We start from the raw sequence: 19010 nt of genomic DNA, 5'->3' as shown, positions 1-19010 counted from the left end.
TATCAAAGGGCTTAGGAAGAAAGATAATGCTGAAAAATTGTTGATGCTAATAACTTATATGTTCCCTTGACATAACAGATGTATGGTTTGTTATATATATATATACATATATATATGCCCCCAATAAAATGATTTATTTTTTAAAATGATATTTGATTCAGGCCATTGTATGTAATGGTAGTATGAAGCTTTTCTGATGAATTTGAGTAGCTATTCTGTATGCAGATTTCAGTCCTCACACTGGAATAATATGCTGTCTTTCTCAAGCTGTGCAGCTAGGACAGAAGGTGTTACCTAGGACAGATATATTTTTATCTACGTGTCAACAGTGTTAGGCAAAACATTACAGCTTATTAAGCCAATCACTCGAGTCCTTTAAACGAAGTGGCATCATTGAAGAGTCGGCACGAAGGCTCAAAGAAAGGCATTTCTAACATCTACTAAATCCTTGCTTCCATTTGGAAGGATTGATTCATAATGGTAGATGTGAAGTTTTTAAAGAAGCAAATCAGTGTGTCTGCTGTATTATCACCAGTCTATGAATACTTTGGCAGTGAAATTATTTATGGGGTGGGAGGCTACAGTTGATTATTTCAGTCGGTTACCCCGTTCCCCCTACCTTCCCTCTACCTCATGATGCCACTGCTGCCATTATTGTTCCTGAGGGGTTTATCTGCCCTGGGTTCCATGTATTGAGAGGTCATATTTGTGCCAGTGCACATGATCCTCCTAGCCGGATTTGTAAGGTAGAACTGGGGTCATGATAGTGGAGGGGAGGAAGCAGTAAAAGAACTAGAGGAAAGTTGTATATTTTGTCGGTGCCATACTGCTCCTGGGCTGCACTCCTCTAGCCTCTGCTCCATTCGCTGGCTTCCCCAAAGCAAATGAGTGTATTCCATTTACATCTGCCAGCTGAAATCTCTCATCAAGGCTCTGTTGGAGCTTCAACTCTGCCCTGGAATTTACAGACCTGAGTTTGCAGGAAATCTTTCTCTCTCGGTGCCCATGGGATTTTCTGTTGGTTTTCCCATGTGGCATATTTTATTTGTTGAGTTGAGAGAGAGAAGAGGTCAGACAGGTTCATTCTCATCTTCCCAAATTACTCTGTCAATGGTTCTCAACCTTCCTAATGCCCTGACCGTGACCCTTTAATACAGTTCCTCATGTTGTGGTGACCCCCCCAACCATAAAATTATTTTCGTGGCTACTTCATAACTGTCATTTTGCTACTATTATGAATCATAATGTAAATATCTGATATGTAGGATGTATTTTCATTGTTACAAATTTAGCATAATTAAGCATGATTAAAGTATAGTGATTAATCATAAAACAATATGTAATTATGTATTATGAAATATTGATGTGTTTTCCGATGGTCTTAGGCGACCCCTGTGAAAGAGTCATTCAACCCCCAGGTTGAGAACGGCTGCTCTAAGTATTTAATTTTGTGTTGTTATTATGTGTCTTTGGATTGTTTCTTTCATTGTTTGGCTGTTTTTGCTTATCACTAGCCTTTTTAAAACTGAGCAGCAACTCAAACTGTTTTTTGCTGCTGGCTTGGCCTGAAATCCTCTTTGGTTATCACGTTTTAAAGGGAAAGTCTCTCTCCCTTTTGGAAGAGCTTCTTGGCCCTGTTATAGAAGCAGCCCCTTTGCTCACTAGTCTGTGCCACTTTCACAGAAGATCCGTCGCAGAGGAGGATTGTGACGCAGGGTTGTGTGCGCGTACTCGCGTCGACTCTTTCCTTCTATAAAAATTGTCTTCTCTGTATGGTGTTCTGTTTCAGATTGAAGCACATTTGGACACACTTATAAATGATCAAGCCTCTTATGTTTTAACTAGAGCAGGTTTGAGTCACATCTATAACATCATACAGCAACATAAGCCTGAACAGGTAAGCAAATGGATTTCCCAGTTCTAATAAGGTACTGGTTCCAAATACGGGCCCCAAGGCCAGATTTTGGCTTCAAGTCCTGGCTCCCCCACTTGGTAGCTGCCTGGCGGTGGGAAAATGCATGTTTTCTGCCTATTGCCTCATCTAAAGATGAGTGGTGATAGTAATTGTCACTGGGCTGTTCTGAAGATGAATGAAACAATCCACGTATTGTTCATAGATAACTGCCTGGCATGTAATAGAGTGTCCCAAAATATTAACTACGCTTATTACTAGGGATAGCTTTGGTTAAAGTAATGAAAATAAGCACAATAGTATAATAAAAAATGCAAAATACTATCATAAAATAAATAAAGGCCATTCATACTATTGACTTTTTTAGCATCCTCTGTCATCTGTTAACTCACTGGATAAATTATTAATAACCGTCAGCCTTTTTAAATTTAGCAAACTATAGTCTGTTATTTTAGAAAGATAAACACTTCTGGAGTGATTACCGAATATACTCGTGTGTAAGCCACGTTTTCCAGCAAATTTTTATTGTAGTTTTTGTGGTAGAATTAGGTGCCTCGGCTGATACTTGGGTGGGCTTATACTCGAGTATATATGGTAAATCTTGTTACATTGTAGACCACCAGGAGACAGAGGTAATAAAATGATAAGAGCCCCCAAAAGCATCTTCCTTTAACTAGAAAGGAGGTACAGTTGTGAGCGTGACATGAAACTCCTCAGTGTTCCACGCGTCACTGGTATCTTCTAAGAACTTCTTTTTATTTGTTTGTTTGTTTGTTTGTGATTAAATCTAGAATATCCTGCTACCTCCCTTATTAGCAAACATATTAGCTTTTCTCTTCTTCCAATCAATAATATTGAGTGCTTTCATGCGAATTAAACAAAAATGATGAAATGAAGGACTATACAAAACTGAGAAAAGCCATCCCCCCATGCCTGCTCTTATTGGGGATGAAGAGATAGCACTGTTCTCTCTGTAACTGCTGTTCCCGTCTTTAGGGTTCGTTAGCTAAGTTGCCCAACCTAGACGCTGTGGCCCTGAAGAATGCAATGGTAAGTCCCTAAGAGCATTTCACGGAGGTTTGCCCGTGCGGTGCCGCGCGTCACACTTCCTTGCTTGGAAATTTTGCCCTGCATGATAATTTTTATCTCCTGACATGCAGTATTTACATTGTGTATGTATGATTGTGTATGTATGCATTGTGTATGAATGATTGTGTATGTATGCATGCCTTTGAACAGATCTGACAAAGATGTATATTTGTAGTCATATTTCATTGTGCCTTGGTAATCTCCTCATTCTTCTGGTTTTTTCCATCATGTGTTATACAGTTGCTGAGCAGGAAGAAAATGCAGTCTGTCCAGGTTCTCATGTAGTTAGTTCATCATCTGGTTACTTTATTCAGATTAATGCTACACTCTTACTCCAAATCACAATTCAGAATTAAAAACAAAGATCACTAGTATGCAGAATCACATAAAAATGCTTTCAAAATACAAAAGTACAAACTACCTTCACACATAATCATGTTATGGTAATTGCTTTATTTTCCAGTTAATTCATTTACACATCAGGAAACACTAAAATTATAGTTTATTCGTGGCTGTAGGAAATCAGAGCGCATATGCCTATTGGGGTGGTTGTTGAATAAGTGAGTGCTATCTAGTCGACGTGATCTGTTCAGATATGAAAGACAAACTTCGGTTTTGAAACCCCTTTATTAGGTTTAATTAAGGCAGTAAATGAGTCAGGTTTATTTCATTGCTCATTAACTCCTTTTTTTTTCTAAGTATACATCTATCAATGATTGCATTTATCTACATAGTTACCTTCATTGGAGATCTTTATTTCTTTATATGGTTTGATGTTATTTGTCTAATGCCCTTTCATCTCTACTTAAAGGACTCCTTGTAGAATTTCACAGAGGACCTATCTAGTCAAAAGATGCTTACAGTCAGAAAGATAGCAACAGATGTTGGAACGTGTGGAGAAACTAAATCCTCATACTTTGCTGGGAAGAATGTAAAATGACACAGCTGATTTGGAAAATGTTTTATTTGCCCCTTAAAATGTTAATTATAGAGTTTACCATATGACCCAGCAAATCCACTTTTAGGTGTATGCTCAAGAGAAATGGAAATGTATCTTCACAAAGAAATTTAGGTTTGAATTGTTCAAAGCATTATTATTTATAATACACCCTCAGTAGGAAACAACCTAAATCAATAATGAAAGGATAAACAAAATATAGCATATCCATACAAGAGTATACACTTTTGCCTCTTCCTGCTTGTAAGACTAGTCAGGGTAATCCAGCAACAATAGCAGATCTCTTGTTTGTTAACCAGAATAACAACTATTGCATGTAAGGGGTTCCAGAACCCAGAGAAAGAAAAAGTCAGAACAAGGAAGACTTACCTGAGCCGATGCTGGCAAAATCCCAAAGCCCAGATATTTGGTCCATTCTTCTTTAGCAGTGAAATAATAATAATAAAAAAATTACTAGCCAACTAAACAAGTTCATCATCTGTCATCTTCACTTGGTCAGTGGCCACTATCAGACACAGCACCTTCTTCATCTGGAGCTTGATGATGGGCATCAGCTCACCGACTTTGGTCACCGGGCTTTCCTTGTGAGTCCACAGGGAAGAGACTTTGCCAGCCGCATTCAAGCCTCTTAGCAAAATTCAAGGGATCCGCTTGATCAGGGACTCTGCTTGACCAGCTTCTTATTTGTATTGAGTTTCTTCAGTGCCTCAATGTCAACTGACCTTCTCCCAAGAGAAGCTGGTCATTTCAAACTGCTGACCTTGCAGGTGGCAGCCCACCACATAACCACCAAATACCCCAATGATTGCACCACCCCAAATGAACACACATGTTCACATAAAGAACACTGTTGAGCATTCATACCAGCATGATAGCCCGACAAAACACCCAAGCAAAATCAAAAAAATTGACTGATTAGATAAATGATATGATGTGCCTATTCAATGGACTACTTACTTACTAAGAGAATGGAATGATCTTAGGCTGGGTTCTCTAAAGAAGCAAAACCAAGCGGTGTCTTCATGCTGTCCCTTTTCCTTGGGGTGGGGAGCCCTTTCCCCTGAACTAATGTCTGCCACCTCAAAGTTATCACCTCAAATGGCCCGTCCCACCGAGATGGTGTTTGCTAAACCTGTAGGCCGTGGTCATGTTCCCCTGGCTGATGTTTTTATAAATACTGTGATTTTTTACCTTCATACTAGTTACCAGATTTTGTAATTAAATATTTATAATATTATTTAATACTTGCCTTAAGCTCTATGAAGCTAGGAAATATAGTTACTTCTTTCTTCAACATTTTATCCCTCTTGCTTACCATAGAGCCTTCCAAATTGTGGGTACTCAGTGAGTATTTGAATGAGCGAATGAGCGAATAAATGAATGAATGAGCAAATGAACAAATACCGTGAGTGCAGGCAAGTAGAGTAGACTCGAAATCCGATGACTTTTTGTTGATGTTGTGTCAAAGCACCAGGGGAGGGACATTGACAATGAATGGTTTGAATTTGGAAGTTTTCAAAGTTAGTGTTCCTAATAATGACTCTATTAACAAACGGACAGGTTTAGGGAGTTTTAGTGAGCATATCCCAGAAAAAATTGATCTTAGAGCACACAAAGAACTAGTTATTAACGACGTAATTTTTCCCTGAAGATGTAGCTCCTAAGAGCGGTGCGATAGCAAATGTGTGTACATTATGTTTTCCATTTCTGTTTCTTCAAGGTTCAGTTTGATCGCTACCTGGCAGCCCCAGACAATCTGTTAATGCCACAACTGAATTTTCTGCTGAGCGCTACAGTGAAGTAAGTACTCACTTCTAAGGCTTGTGAAGCCCCACATGTTTTCAATGGCAGATAAAGTTCTTATTGTTGGGGGCTAGTGTGTCAGTTCCGACCCATAGTGACCTTATGCACAACCGAAGGAAGTGCGGCCCTCGAGAAGATGGGTGGGTAGGGAACCAAAGCTTCAGTGCTGACGCACAGCTACACTTGCGCAACAGAAGGAAGCGCCGACTCGCAGTCGTTCTTTGCCTGGGCCCAATGGTGCAGCCACGGTGTCAGCCTCTCTCGTTGAGGGTCTCCCCTTTTTCGCTGCCCCTCTGCTTTTCCAAGCATGATGTCCTTCTCCAGGAACTGATCGCTCTTGGCAACAAGTCCAAAGTACATGAGACGAAGGGTCTCTGTCTTTGCCTCTAAGGCGTATTCGAGCTGTACTTCTTCCAAGACAGATTTGTTTGTTCTTTTGATAGCCCACAGGACTTCAGTATTCTTTCCAGCACCACAATTCTAGTGCATTGATTCTTCTTCTGATTTCCTTATTTCAGTGTCTGACTTTCACATACATAAGAGGCACCTGAAAACACCATCCTTGCTTTTCAACACTGTAGAGAGAGAGTCCTTGTGCAGTAGACTGCTGCTCTCATGAGCGTTGCTTGTGGAACCATGCAAGACACAATTCTTGACTACTTCAGCCTTTTCTCCGTGTATCACGGCCACACGTCCTGCGCCATCCCAACAGTTGTTGGTATGTTTGAGCCCATTGTGGCCGCCACTGTCAATCCATCTCCTTCTTTTTCTCTGACCCTCAGCTTTACCCGGCATGATGTGTCCTTTTCCAGGGACTGGTCCCTCCTGATAACATGTCCACAGTACTTGAGACAAAGTCTTGCCACCTTTGCTTCCCAGGAACATTCTGGCAGAATTAGGTTTATTCGTTCTTTAGGCAGTTTGTGGTACTTCCAATAGTCTTCACCAAGTCCATTGTCCAAATGTATGAATCCTTCAGTTTTCTTTATTTACCTGGGTGTTCTTGTGCTTGGAAATATACGAGTCAGTTCAGCGGTGTCTTGCAGGGACACTGTGAGTTAGAACCAGCTCAATGGCAATGGGTTTTGTTTGCTTTCATCGTGCACGCACGGGCACATGTCTAGCCAAGGTCTGGAGTGGCATATTGGTTATGCATTGGGCTGCAATCGGCAAGGTCTGAGGTTTGAAACCACCAGCTGCTCCATGAGAGAATCACAGAGCATTATACTCCCATCAGGAGTTAGAGTCTGGGAAACCCATGGGGCATTTCTACCCTACCCGACAGGGTGGGTCGCTCTGAATCAGAATCGACTTGGTGGCGGTGAGTTGTAGTAGTACCCGAGGTCTGTAAGTGCTACAGAGTAGGCGCTGAAGAAGGAAAGGGATGGCCATCTGCAACCCTTAAGAGTAAAGCCAGGAAACCCTTTTGGAGCGGTCACCATGATTCAGAATTCACATGGAAGCAACTAACAGCAGCAGCCTAACCCAAATGCATATAGAAAGACTACCATGACGTACATCTGCTGTTTGCCTGGGAGTTTCAGGCAGTTCATTTAAAAAAGGAAATAGTAGGCATAAATGTTGAAAAAAGATTTTTTTTAACTTTCTGTTTTTAACTATCTGTTTTTATCCAATCAAAACAAAGCAAGACAATCAACGGATAAACGAATGGAATTAAAACCGAATTAAATTAGTTGACTGGATTCAAAAGTAGCATATAAATATTAGTATTTTTTATATATCAGCAATATCTAACTAGAAAATATGGGAATCGAAAGACTTCATCAGACCCCCAATGGTTTTTAAAGAATAAAGCCTAAATATATATGGAAAATTATATGAAGAAACGATTGAAAAATTTAATAGAAATTTTGAATGAATAACATATCATGTTCCTTGGTGAGGAAAAAATCACTAGTACAACAGGTTAGTCTATCAATTCCTTGTAACTCCAATCAGATTTCTCTAGAACCATTTCAGTAAACGTATATCCAAAAGGGAGCATGTACGAAGGGACTCTGGTCACTTTCCAGTGCCTCCACCAGAGCCACTCGTCTGTGCCGGCTTCCTCTGTGCCGGGTGGTCACAGGAGCCTAGGAGCCAACTAGTCTCCGTTTTCATGCATGCTCTCTCTGTCCCCCCAATGTTGTAGTCTCATCCGAATGCTCCAGCCACGGGGATTCTGCCATGGATTGTCTCATTGAATTTTCCCAGGGGTTAAGCTCTTTATGTTGCCCAAGAGGATATTGGGTCGAAAGGCTAAGCAATGGAACCAAGGTCAAAGAACTAATGTCAAAGAACTAATAAGAAGCAGAGCCAAGATGTGGTTCCAAGGTCTGATTCCACAACCATTTCTCATCAACACGAGATTGTACTGCATTTTTATTATCCCTTTGTCGGTTGAAATCATCTTATCATTTCTGAGGAAACTCAAAGATGTTTGCGGTATGTGATTAATTTCACTTCCAGATGGATTCCTCAATTTTTTGTAATAAGCTTTAATTTCACTGTGAGAGAGAACAATGACCAGGGCTGAGACACTGGCTTGACCCATTGTGACATTTCTGCTCATTACATTGTGATAAAGGGAAAGCAAATGTGCATTCATTAACCAATCTATTATTCATAAACATTTTCTCATCTCTTGTTCTTAGTTTTTCAGCCTTAAATTGTTAACACCTTTTCCTCCTGTGGCGCATTTGATTGCACTTTTAACTGGTACTGTAATAAAGCTCAATTTTAATGATGACAGAACCTGAGTGTTGGAATAAGCTATTTTTAGAACTGCTGGGTTTATGGTAATGACAAAAGTTGTATCATGTTGTTATGGTAACTGAAATCCGAAAGTACTGATTAATGACAAGCTCAATAGTTCTGCAAGTGGTTCATTTCTTATCACAGCTCAAGACCTTCAATACTTATTAAAATACAGCTAATTTATCAGAACAGGGCATTTTAAAACGAAAAGGGCATTGTTTTGGTGCGATTTGTAAGCTTCATGATGCTCAGCTGTTACTGCACCGTGGCTCTGTTACCTGAGCAAGTTGAACTTCTCCGTCTTAGCCGTACAAGGCGATAGCACTGCACCTGGAATGTTCTCTCCTTCTTATTCTCACAGTACATCAGCTATATGGTTACTGCATTTGATATATGATCGGTTGACATCACACGCCACTTTCTAAGTGTCGGAGATATTAAGAAAACTTCCGAGAACTTAGAAATGAAATGGGAGAGTGCTGAGAGGACAGAGTTTTCGTTTCCAGTGTAGTATGAAAGCGTGGCTGAGCAGGCCCCTCCAGTGACTACCATAGGGCGATGTGCCTTGTTCGAGTCTCTGGTCACTGCTGATTAAGGATGCCCGTGCGTGGGGAGTTACATGTGAAGGGGTAAATCCTGTCTAGTAGAAGAGATGACCCCCAAATTAAAGCTCTTCGCGGTAGGACATTACCCAGTATGGTAGTCATCTGATCTTAGTGGAATACACCTTTAAAAAATCATTTTGTTTTCCTAGCATTTTTTGGAATATCTACAGCAGAACATTGTTCAGGTGTGCATCCATTGTCATTCACTTTCTTTTCTGACTGCTACCTCCCAACGTTCGCATACACGCTGCTCCCTGAATTTCCTGTCGGTCGAGCTGCTGTTGTCAGCCCGGCCCCGTGTAGATTGTGCCTCCAACACGCGAGCCAGGCAGAGAGACCCTCTGCTAGTTAATCTAAACTACTGACTTGAGATTTCCGGGGCTGTCTTTAGTGTGAGGTTTCAGGATCCTCCATGGCACTGGTTTGCCGGGCAGCATTGCTAACAATCACATACGAGTTGGCACCGTACGTACCAGGGAACACTTCTCAGCACTCGGAGAAACGAAGTCGCGATGTCTGCTGTAATAGGGATGGAACTCGAAGATGTCTTGCTGACTGAAATATGACCTCACATGTTGTATGAGAAGAACAGGCAAAGGATCAGAGGCCCAAGTGCATTAGTGGTTGCTAGCTGGGGGCAGGCGGGGGCGGGGAAGGGCTCTGATTTAGTCCCTGCGTCCTGAAAGCATGCCTGTGATCTCTGCCCCGGAGCAGTGAGGAGAGAATGCAGAGTCCAGCACAGGAGGAGCAGGACATGGAGGCTAGACCATGGTCTCCGATGGTCTCCGTCCACAAATTGCCCTCTTTGCCACACGACTAGAACTGGATGGTGCCCAGCTTCCTTGACTGGCCGTTTAGATCAAAGCTTCTATGTAAGAATCCTGATAAACATTTGGGAGAGAATTGCAGAACAGAATGTAAACGTTTCATGGAATCCAGACTTTCTGGACTGATAGCAGCTGCAAGACTTTCCTTTTAAATATGGATCAGAGGCCCTCAAAACGGTCCATCAACCAACTCTACTACCTTAATAGTTGCCCCATTAATGGGTTATTAACTTTTTGACATGTGCTTATTATTTTTATGAGTCATGTTAAAAAAATGGGGGGCGTGGAATCACACTTGCATTGGAAGAGTTACTAAACCACCCAATCGCTTCACAAACTAATATGAGGATTTCATGTAATACAAGGACTAGAAAAGTATGCTCTGACTTTGCAGATGATCATAGTTTGCCCTCAAGTGGATTTATTTTTCACTTTCAACTGGTCTTTTTGGCATGCGCTTCGGTCCTGCGAGAAGCAGGACCTGTCTTTAGCATTTTGACCTACAAACACGATGCTGAAAGTACTTGCCATCCACCCGCTGTAGGCTTGCCTGTAATTTGCTGACATGTAGTCTGTACCTGAAATCTGAGAGGGATTCTTGTACTGCGACCAGTGCTTAGTTTATACCCCTAAAGAGGGAAAGACCATTGCCTTTCGCTACCTATACACCGGTGGTGTGTGGGTAAGTATATTCCAAGGGTATAAGGACTAAGGTGATTTTTTTTTGTCTTTTGGATTTAGTTGTAGAATACTAGAAACTTTCCCCTTGTGAGACTTGATCGCCTGTGTAATGACTCATTATTATTTGACTGTTATTTCATATTTTGGTGTTCGTGATAAGTGAATAATTTGGACCGAGATACTAGACTAATAATAACTAGATGCTTAAATAAGTGGGTAGATAAGCAGCCAGCCAGGTAGATAGATTGATAGACACAGAGATATGCACAAAGACTCAAAAGACAAAGGATCCGCTTAGTTACCTTAGGGATCCTGACTACCGCGGAGCCTGTGCCTCTGACTCGCGGAGATGCTGCAGGACCGGCGAGAGCATCCCTGTGAGTTTCTGAGGCCGCACCTCCTCACGGGGTAGAACGCCGTGTCTCTCTCCCAACACAGTAATTATATGATTCATAAAAGGGAAAGGAGAGTAAAGTGACAGTAGTTAAAACCTTTCAACCCTTCAGAAATGATCATTTACATACAAATAACTGATATGCTTACTATATGTCAATATTTAGGGAACCCAACTGTTGTATATCCAAATATCCAAGTAGTTATATGTGCATCTATAAATATACATACATGCACCTATATATACAAAAGCCCACACAGAAGGGAATGTTTCCAATAGTATATCCTTAAAATAGCCTAATTCTCAAAGGAGTCGTATAATTAAAAGCTGAAAGTATCTTATAAAGTATACTTTGTCCAATATTTTGTTTGACAGTAGAGAAACGGCCTCTTCTATGTTGAGACCAAAAGGCTTAGATGATGTCCAGCTGCTAATGCTGGTTGTCCTGACCAGGGCGGCACCTAGAGCTCAGTCAGAATGGGAGAGAAACTTGGCCAGAACTTAGATCCCTAAGCACAGGAGAGACCGGAGGAACCCCCCAAGACTATCCCTCTGAGAAACCTTGTAACCTAGAACTGAAACCACGCCTGCCTGGGAGCACCTTTTAGCCAAACAGTAGATTAGGTCATAAATTAAACACCATCACCTGTGAATCATGCGTTCCTTCACCGGGTCCATAATGTAAGACCAAACCGTTCATGTTTGCCCAGAAGCAAAGGAAAGGAAGGAAGCTGGATCCATGGAAACAGAACAAACAGAAAGCAGCTAAGATACTGACACTTGACGAAAATCATAACCAATTTCATGGAAAATTTTTAAAACGTTGTATAAACTTTTACCCCACAAAAACTATGAAATTTGGGGGCTGGGAAGCCCCCTGGGACTGCTTTTGATCAGGATAGAGTGCAGATAGAGTAAGAGATGTGAGTAGTGAATACTTAAACATTCTCCCAAAGTTCTGTTGTGCTTTGAATGTAGAACTGAAAAGCCCGTATCTAAAATCAGATGCCTGACTTATTGCCAAAGGCTATCAAATATACAGCATATCCGACACATTTTAAAACCGCCAGTATTTAGTATTTTTCCGCTATTTTATTTATGGAAATGAATATTTAAGCCACTTTGCTACATTTGTGGTTTAGCCCAATTAATTGTGGGAAGGCTCATCGAAAAGTATCTTGAAACCTCACATGAGTCTAGAGCAGTGGTCCCCAGCCTTCCGAACGCCGCGACCCTTTCACACAGCTCCTCATGTGGTGGCCCCCCCCCCCCCCCACCAGCCATAACGTTATTTTCGTTGCTATTTCATAACTGTCATTTTGCTACTGGTAAGGTGTTACCACACCTGGCTAACCTGCATTGCTGGTGGGCCTACACATCCCTGGGGCCAATTGCAACTTAAGCAACCCGTCCACATGGAAGAAGCACGCCGCTGGTGCGATCATGAGGAGGCATAGGGCCGGGGAATAGGCATCAGCAAACACATAACAAACAAAAACATTGTTGAGAACGAGGGGGGCTGGAGCGGAGATCCAAAGCCCATCTGTAGACAGTGGAACAGTCTCCCCACAGAGGGCCCACAGGGAGGGAAGGAGGCACCAGGGTTCAGTAAAGCATCAATGAAACACACTATATTCCTCTGGTACCTTGAGGCTTCCTCACCCCCCCCAACTACCATGACCACAGCACTGCTTCTCAGTTCGGTATAGGAAGGGATGGGAACTCATGACACACAGAATCCAGGAGTGGGTGATGCCGGAAGGGTAGTGGGAGGAGGGGGAGAGGAAGAGCGAAAGGGGGAACCTATCGCAATGATCGACACCTCACCATGCACCCCTCTACAGGGGGAAGAACAACAGAAAACCTGGGGGAAGGGAGGCAGTGGTTGGTGTGAGAGATGAAAATAACAATGTACAATCCACCGCGGGGTTATGAGGGTACTGAGGGCTCAATAGAAAGTAAATGTCTAGAAGAGAATGAGGGCAACGTATGTACAGACATGCCTGATTCAATTGATGTATGCATTGTGATAAGACTTATGTGAGCCCTCAATAAAATGGTTTAAATAAATAAATAAAAATTACACGGACCGAAACAAAACACAATCTCTAGGGAGAGGAGGCTAGGGATCTGTTTTCTCACCAGATCCCTAGGTGATCTCAGTGATCGAGTTTGGGATCACTGAGATCACCTGGCGGGGAAAGCAGCTCAGCTGGTAGAAGCCATTCATTCTGCTCAGACATTTTACGGCGCATGTCCAGCTTCTGCTCACTCTTGCCTTGGAAGTTTTAGCAAAATGTCAAGTTTCTCCCAGAGTTTGAGCCCCCATGGAAACATGATCCTGATGATCCAAGCTCCAAGTTACGGCTTCCTTCATCATTTCACCCAGCTTTCTGTTATTTTCTAGACCACCGATAGGTACATTTCACCACAGACAGGCTTACAAATGCATTGTTTTGGTCGCGATTATCCTAAAAAGATCATAATTCCTAGAGACACAGCTGAAAGAATGGACTATGGTGATGAGGGCTCCATGATATCAATACATATAAAACAAACAAAAATAAAACCAATATAGTTATATATTAATCGAATGACATATAAAGCGCATATAATTACTATTCCCAATCTGTGCCCAGACTAAGAATTCTGTTTAGGAGGGGGAAAAAAGGGCTTTTTCACCTTCAAGCATTCTGTGAACATTTATTAAGCACTCGCTCTATTCACAACACGCTGTGTTTAGAGGAGATGTGATCATAGCAACATCAAGTTACTTGAAGGGTGCTTATAAAATATTCGACACTCTTCTCCCTTAGCAAACGCTACACCTACACGCCCTCCGTCGAATCTACGGAGCCCTAGAGCCCTCTGCACCTGTCTTGATGTTGTCAGCCTAAACAGTAACCCTCCCCTGCCCATACAAGACCTCCCAGCCAAGGGCCCGTGGCCGCGAGAGCACACGGGAGAAGGGGTGCTGCCAGCAGCAGTGTCCGCTCATCCAAGAGGGAAGGGAGCACCGCGAGTGGGAATAGGACTCGACTTTTGTTGGTGCTCCAGGAAGAGGTCATTAGTGCCTTTGCTAACGCTGCCATTACCTGGTTAAGGCCAGGAACTGAAATGGGAAATGCTAAGGGGAAAGTAGGTTTGGAGCAAAGTATTTTAAATTTCAGCTTTGCCACATCAGAGACATAGTGCTAGGGTTCATTCAGTTCCCTGGGTAGAGCAGGGCATGCGGAGTAAGTCGCTGAAGCTGGAGGGGACAGAGGGAGGTCAGTGGGAGGACATGGAGAGGCTTGGTGCAGATTGGGCATACCACTGTTTTTCACAGCTGAATAGTGTGGGAAACATTCGCAAGACTTTTGTATGAGCTCTTGTAGCGACATGCATTCTTAAGAGTGCTGAAACGGGTTGTGGGCAAGTGTTCCATGTTTGAAGGCTGGCATCAATAGAGAGGAGGGGGATCCAGGGTCTGGGGGGGGGGGTGCTCACGTCGGATGTTGTTGTCTGGGGGTGCTCACGTAGGATGTTGTTGTCTGGGGGTGCTCACGTAGGAAGTGTTGGTGTTGGTTTTTCTAAGGGAGAAGAGTGTTTGAATATATTTGTGAACATCTTTAAGGTTAACGCATTATCAGTTGCTTTTGTAAGATCAGTGTTTTGCTGGTAGGCCACAGTTCCCACTGTGTTTAGCAATCCTACTGAACACTAACAGGAAATAATGAGTTCATGAATGGGAAAAATGTGCTTTGCTCCTAAATTAACCAGTCTGGTTGTACAGTGATTTTTAAATAATGCTGGTGTGATCATTTTGAGAATGGCATCAATTGACTTGTAGGTCTTTGACTGGTGGGTTCTGTGCTCACGTGGTGTGTGTTTATCGACAGAGAGCAGATCCTAAAACAATCCACAGACCTGGTCTGCAGAGCCTACAGTGAAGTTCATGCAGCTGTGATGAACCCAGCCAACGAGTACAAGGCTCCGGAGAGCATCGTGCATCGTTCGCCACAACAAGTACAGACGCTGCTCTCCTGATGAGCTGATGGCTGCTGCTCGCCAAACAAGTGTCGTCCCTAACGCACCGCAGCCTCTGTGTACTTTGAAACCTGCTGGTGAAGGCTTTCTCTGTCTATTGATAAGCGCCAATAGTTTCTTTGCCCTGGTCATGATCACATGTAAATAATGTAATATATGTTAACACCTAGGGCCAGCAGTGCTCTGTGCTCTGCGACCCGCCTCGCTAGCACTCTGCCGTCTCCCCACTACTCTGGGGAGTCATAGTTTGGAAAAAGAGAAGTGAAAGGCTTTTTTGTGTGTGTGACAAAACTAAAATCATAGCGCCTAAGAAATTCATCTAATAAAAAGCAGTGTTTCTCAGGATGTGACCCAATAAGCGTCTTTTAACTTAGAGACCCATTTGTTTGTATAGTCGTTAATAAGAACTTAGAGACCCATTTGTTTGTGTAGTCGTTAATAAGAACTTTTGGGAGTCTCTTTGTTGTGCCTAGCCTATGCCTCTGTACCTCCCTGCAATAATTGCCCTAAAAGGATTCTGGGAAGCGATTAAAAAAAATCACAGTGATGTACAAGGCTGTGACCCTCTTGTTTTATTTTCGCACATAGTTCCTAATTGTCTATACACGTTTTATGTGATTTTACATTAAAATACAGCAAAAAGAAAAGAAAAAGGAGCGCATGCACTACAGAGGAAAGTACTTTAAAGCATCGGTTCCCTCCTTTTGCCCTGGACTCGACTCAAGGGGAGATTCAGCTCTGTTTGTCAGTGCGCTTTCGGTGCCACGTTCCTGTCAACATGTGAGCAGCTCTGCTGTTTGTAAGTCTTGTGTTTAGAGACTGGTGTTTGTTATACAGTGTGAACTCCAAATCCAACCAGCTACACCATCTGTCTGGTGTGCGTACCGAAGAAATAGAGATCTACTCCAACGCTGAAGTGAGAGACGGCGAAGGCACCGCAACAGATCAGTCAAGCATGTCTGTGCTGACGCTCTCAGAAGGAGTTGGGCTCTGGCGTTAAGACGTCACCCTTAAGATTAAAATAAAAATGGACAATGTGTCTGATGTCACTTTATGTGTAAGAGTCCTAGGCTAACTTTTATTAAATATCTTTGCTATTAGGTGCTGTCCCTTCAGATCCAGGTCACAATGACCTATGTCCAACAGAACAAATTTGCCTGGTCCTGCGTTATTCTCACAGTTGTTTTCGTACCGTAGAACCCCGGTGCTCGACCGCATCAGTACTCGACATACTGCAATCGGATTTCAACAGGAGATAATGTTACATCGGAGCTCAAAGAAAACATCAGAATCCTACCCAACGCACGTGAACTTTGTAAACAAAAGCAGTTCATGTTTCGGTCACTTGGCGTTACGTGGCGTTAGTATGAAACCTTTTGCAGCTGTGTAGTAGACCCTTTTAGAAAACAGTAAGGAAATGCCAACAGCAGACCACATTAGACAGATTTTTAGAGAAAGCCAGCCAGCTCCTAGTGAAAAAGGGTGAAGGGGAAAAAAAACTCCTGAAAAGCAGCTACCAGTTGATTTATGAAGGGGATTCGCTCCATCCCTCTGGACCACCTCCATGTCCACAGATCCAGATCCGCATCAGTGTCAAGGTCTGGCCAGGCTGTAGTTGTTCAAAAACTTGATGCTGTGTTTCTTATTTATATTACTCAACTCTGAAATTATTTACTTTGAAATTTCTGTGTAATGTATAAAAAGGCAAGGTTAGGGTAAAAACTTGGCGGTCGAGAACGGATTAATCCATTTTCAGTTATTTCTTATGGGAAAAATTGTTTCGGAACTCGACTCTATCGCATCTCAAAATGCCTTCTAGAACAGATCAGCATCAAGGTCTGGGGTTCTCCTGTATTTGAGTTCATTGTTACAGCCACCGTGTCCATCCATCTTGTCATGGGCCTTCCTCTTTTGCTGCCCCTCTGCTTGACCAAGCATGATGTCCTTCCCTGGGGACTGGTCTCTCCTGACAACATGTCTAAAGTATGTGAGACAAGGTCTCACCATCCTTGCCTCTAAGGAGCATCTGGTTGTACTTCCAAGACTCCGTTCTTTCGGCAGACCATGGCATTGCCTATATTCTTCACCAGCACCTTAGTTCAAATGCATCAGTTTTCTTTGGTCTTCCTTATTCAAAGATCGTTACATGTCTCAATAATTAATCTGCATGAGGGGCAAATCCTAAAGTAAAAATGCAGAAACTGTGGCATGGGGTTAAAAAAGGACTATAGTTTAGAATATTTGGAGAAGTAGTAAAGTTGATACTTGTAACAGATGCTATAGCATATCACATACATTTATATTTATAGAACATGGCTTTGTCATCTGTCAAAAGCTTATAATTGTTTATTCTAATATAATTCTTTTGGCACAAAAGCAATTACATCTTATCTAGTTTGTTGTGCATTTGGTACTTTTAGTCTTTTCCCTTCAAGGAGTACATGTGACTTATAAAAGATGGAATATAAAGCGTGATATAAATTAGAAGCTTAAATTTTACATAGCTTATTTTTACTGTTAAAACAGATTGAGACCTTACCATTTGTAAATGCCTATGATTTCTAAAAAAAATTAAGTGCTTTTAACTGTTTTTTGAAATAAAATATTAAACTACTTATAGAGCAGTACTTCTTTTTCTTCTCCTTAAAAAAGAAAAGAACTTTTCAAATGCATTGTATTGTTTTAGATCAGCGTTAGGTTTTTTACATCTCCTCCCTCCAGAGCTCCTCCGGTCACGAACACCATGTGGTGGAGTCCTACACTGACACCCCAGTATTAGCTCAGTTCCTTAATTTACATACAGTAGTGTTCACACCTGGCTGTACATAGTTGGGGGTTTTAGTCATTCTAATAGGTTTGTGTCCTGCCTTGTTTCCTAGGCTTGTTTGTCATTTCATACTATTTGCTGAGATCTCAGATCTTTTGTTCCCTCTTTTAATTGGGCTGGTTTTGTTCTTGTTGGAATTTAAGGGCCAAAGCCTCATGTTAGGTATGTTTTGAAATATGTTCTCTCAGTCTGTGACTTCTCTTTTTATTCTTTTAATTGCATTTTGCAGCCCCACAATTTTTATGATGAATGAGTCTGCCGGTTTTTCTTTTATGGATTTGGTATTTGTCTTAAGATGGGTTTGCTAGAGAAGCAAAACCAGCATAAAGAGAGAGAGAAACTTAACCAAGAGAATGGCTCACACAGTGGTAGAAGCTGGCAAGGTCAAGTGGAGGCAAGTTGGTTCCCAGTCCATGGGTAAGATGTTAGGTTAGTAGTATCTCTGTGAGGGCGGAGCAAGCCAAGGACCGCAGTAAGGCTACCATCCCGTGAGGCTCTGGAAGCAAAGGAATTCAAAACCAACAGGCCAGGCTGTGGTTGCAGGGACAAATGAGTGTAAGGTCAGAAGGTCAGCTGGCAGGCCACTGATGACTCCTAGGATTGGCAGGCAACATTGTAGGCCTCCCTCAAATCCAAGGAGCCCAAGGTCTGTGAGCCAGACACAGGACCCAGACCCAGCAAAAATCAAGCAAGTGCGGCCACACCCCTGAGGGAACTTCCTTCTAACTGATTGCACCAGGGTTGTGTTCTGATTAAGAGTGTTGCAGCCCAACGTAATCTTACAGCTGATTGGATCTGATTGACATTGTGTCAGCACATGGGGAATTACCAGGTGTTAAGGTCAATGCTCTGAGACTCCTGGCCCAGCGAAGTTGACACAAACCTAACTATTATAGTAGTATATTTAAAAAGTATTGCCAAACCCAAGGCCATCTAGATTTTCTTCAGTGTTAGCTTTTAGGCATGGTATAGTTTAGATTTCACATTTATGTCTAAGATCCTTGACCTAAAGGAGCTCATTGTAAAAGTTCTTTGTGTTTTTGCAGGTAGCTGTCTCATTGTTTAAGCACCATTTGTTGTGGGAGGAAATTCTTTTCCAATGAATTACCTTTATCCCGATCATAGATT

At 42.2% G+C, this 19010-nt stretch overlaps 1 protein-coding gene across 1 annotated transcript in view; it reads left to right on the top strand.

Moving 5' to 3' along the window:
* COG6 (component of oligomeric golgi complex 6) overlaps positions 1–15609 on the top strand; it is a 75551-nt gene extending 59942 nt beyond the window's left edge. The window contains exons 16-19 of the mRNA XM_075562892.1: positions 1790–1897; positions 2909–2962; positions 5680–5759; positions 14908–15609. Coding sequence (XP_075419007.1) covers positions 1790–1897; positions 2909–2962; positions 5680–5759; positions 14908–15055 — 390 coding nt within the window. The 3' untranslated portion in view covers positions 15056–15609. The remainder of the gene's footprint in view (positions 1–1789; positions 1898–2908; positions 2963–5679; positions 5760–14907) is intronic.
* The last annotated feature ends 3401 nt before the right edge of the window (positions 15610–19010 follow it).

The sequence above is a fragment of the Tenrec ecaudatus genome, chromosome 11 (genome assembly GCF_050624435.1).
Source record: "Tenrec ecaudatus isolate mTenEca1 chromosome 11, mTenEca1.hap1, whole genome shotgun sequence".
NCBI lineage: Eukaryota > Metazoa > Chordata > Mammalia > Afrosoricida > Tenrecidae > Tenrec > Tenrec ecaudatus.
The sequence above is the reverse complement of the archived record's forward strand: the minus strand, read 5'-3'. Positions and strand labels throughout refer to the sequence as shown.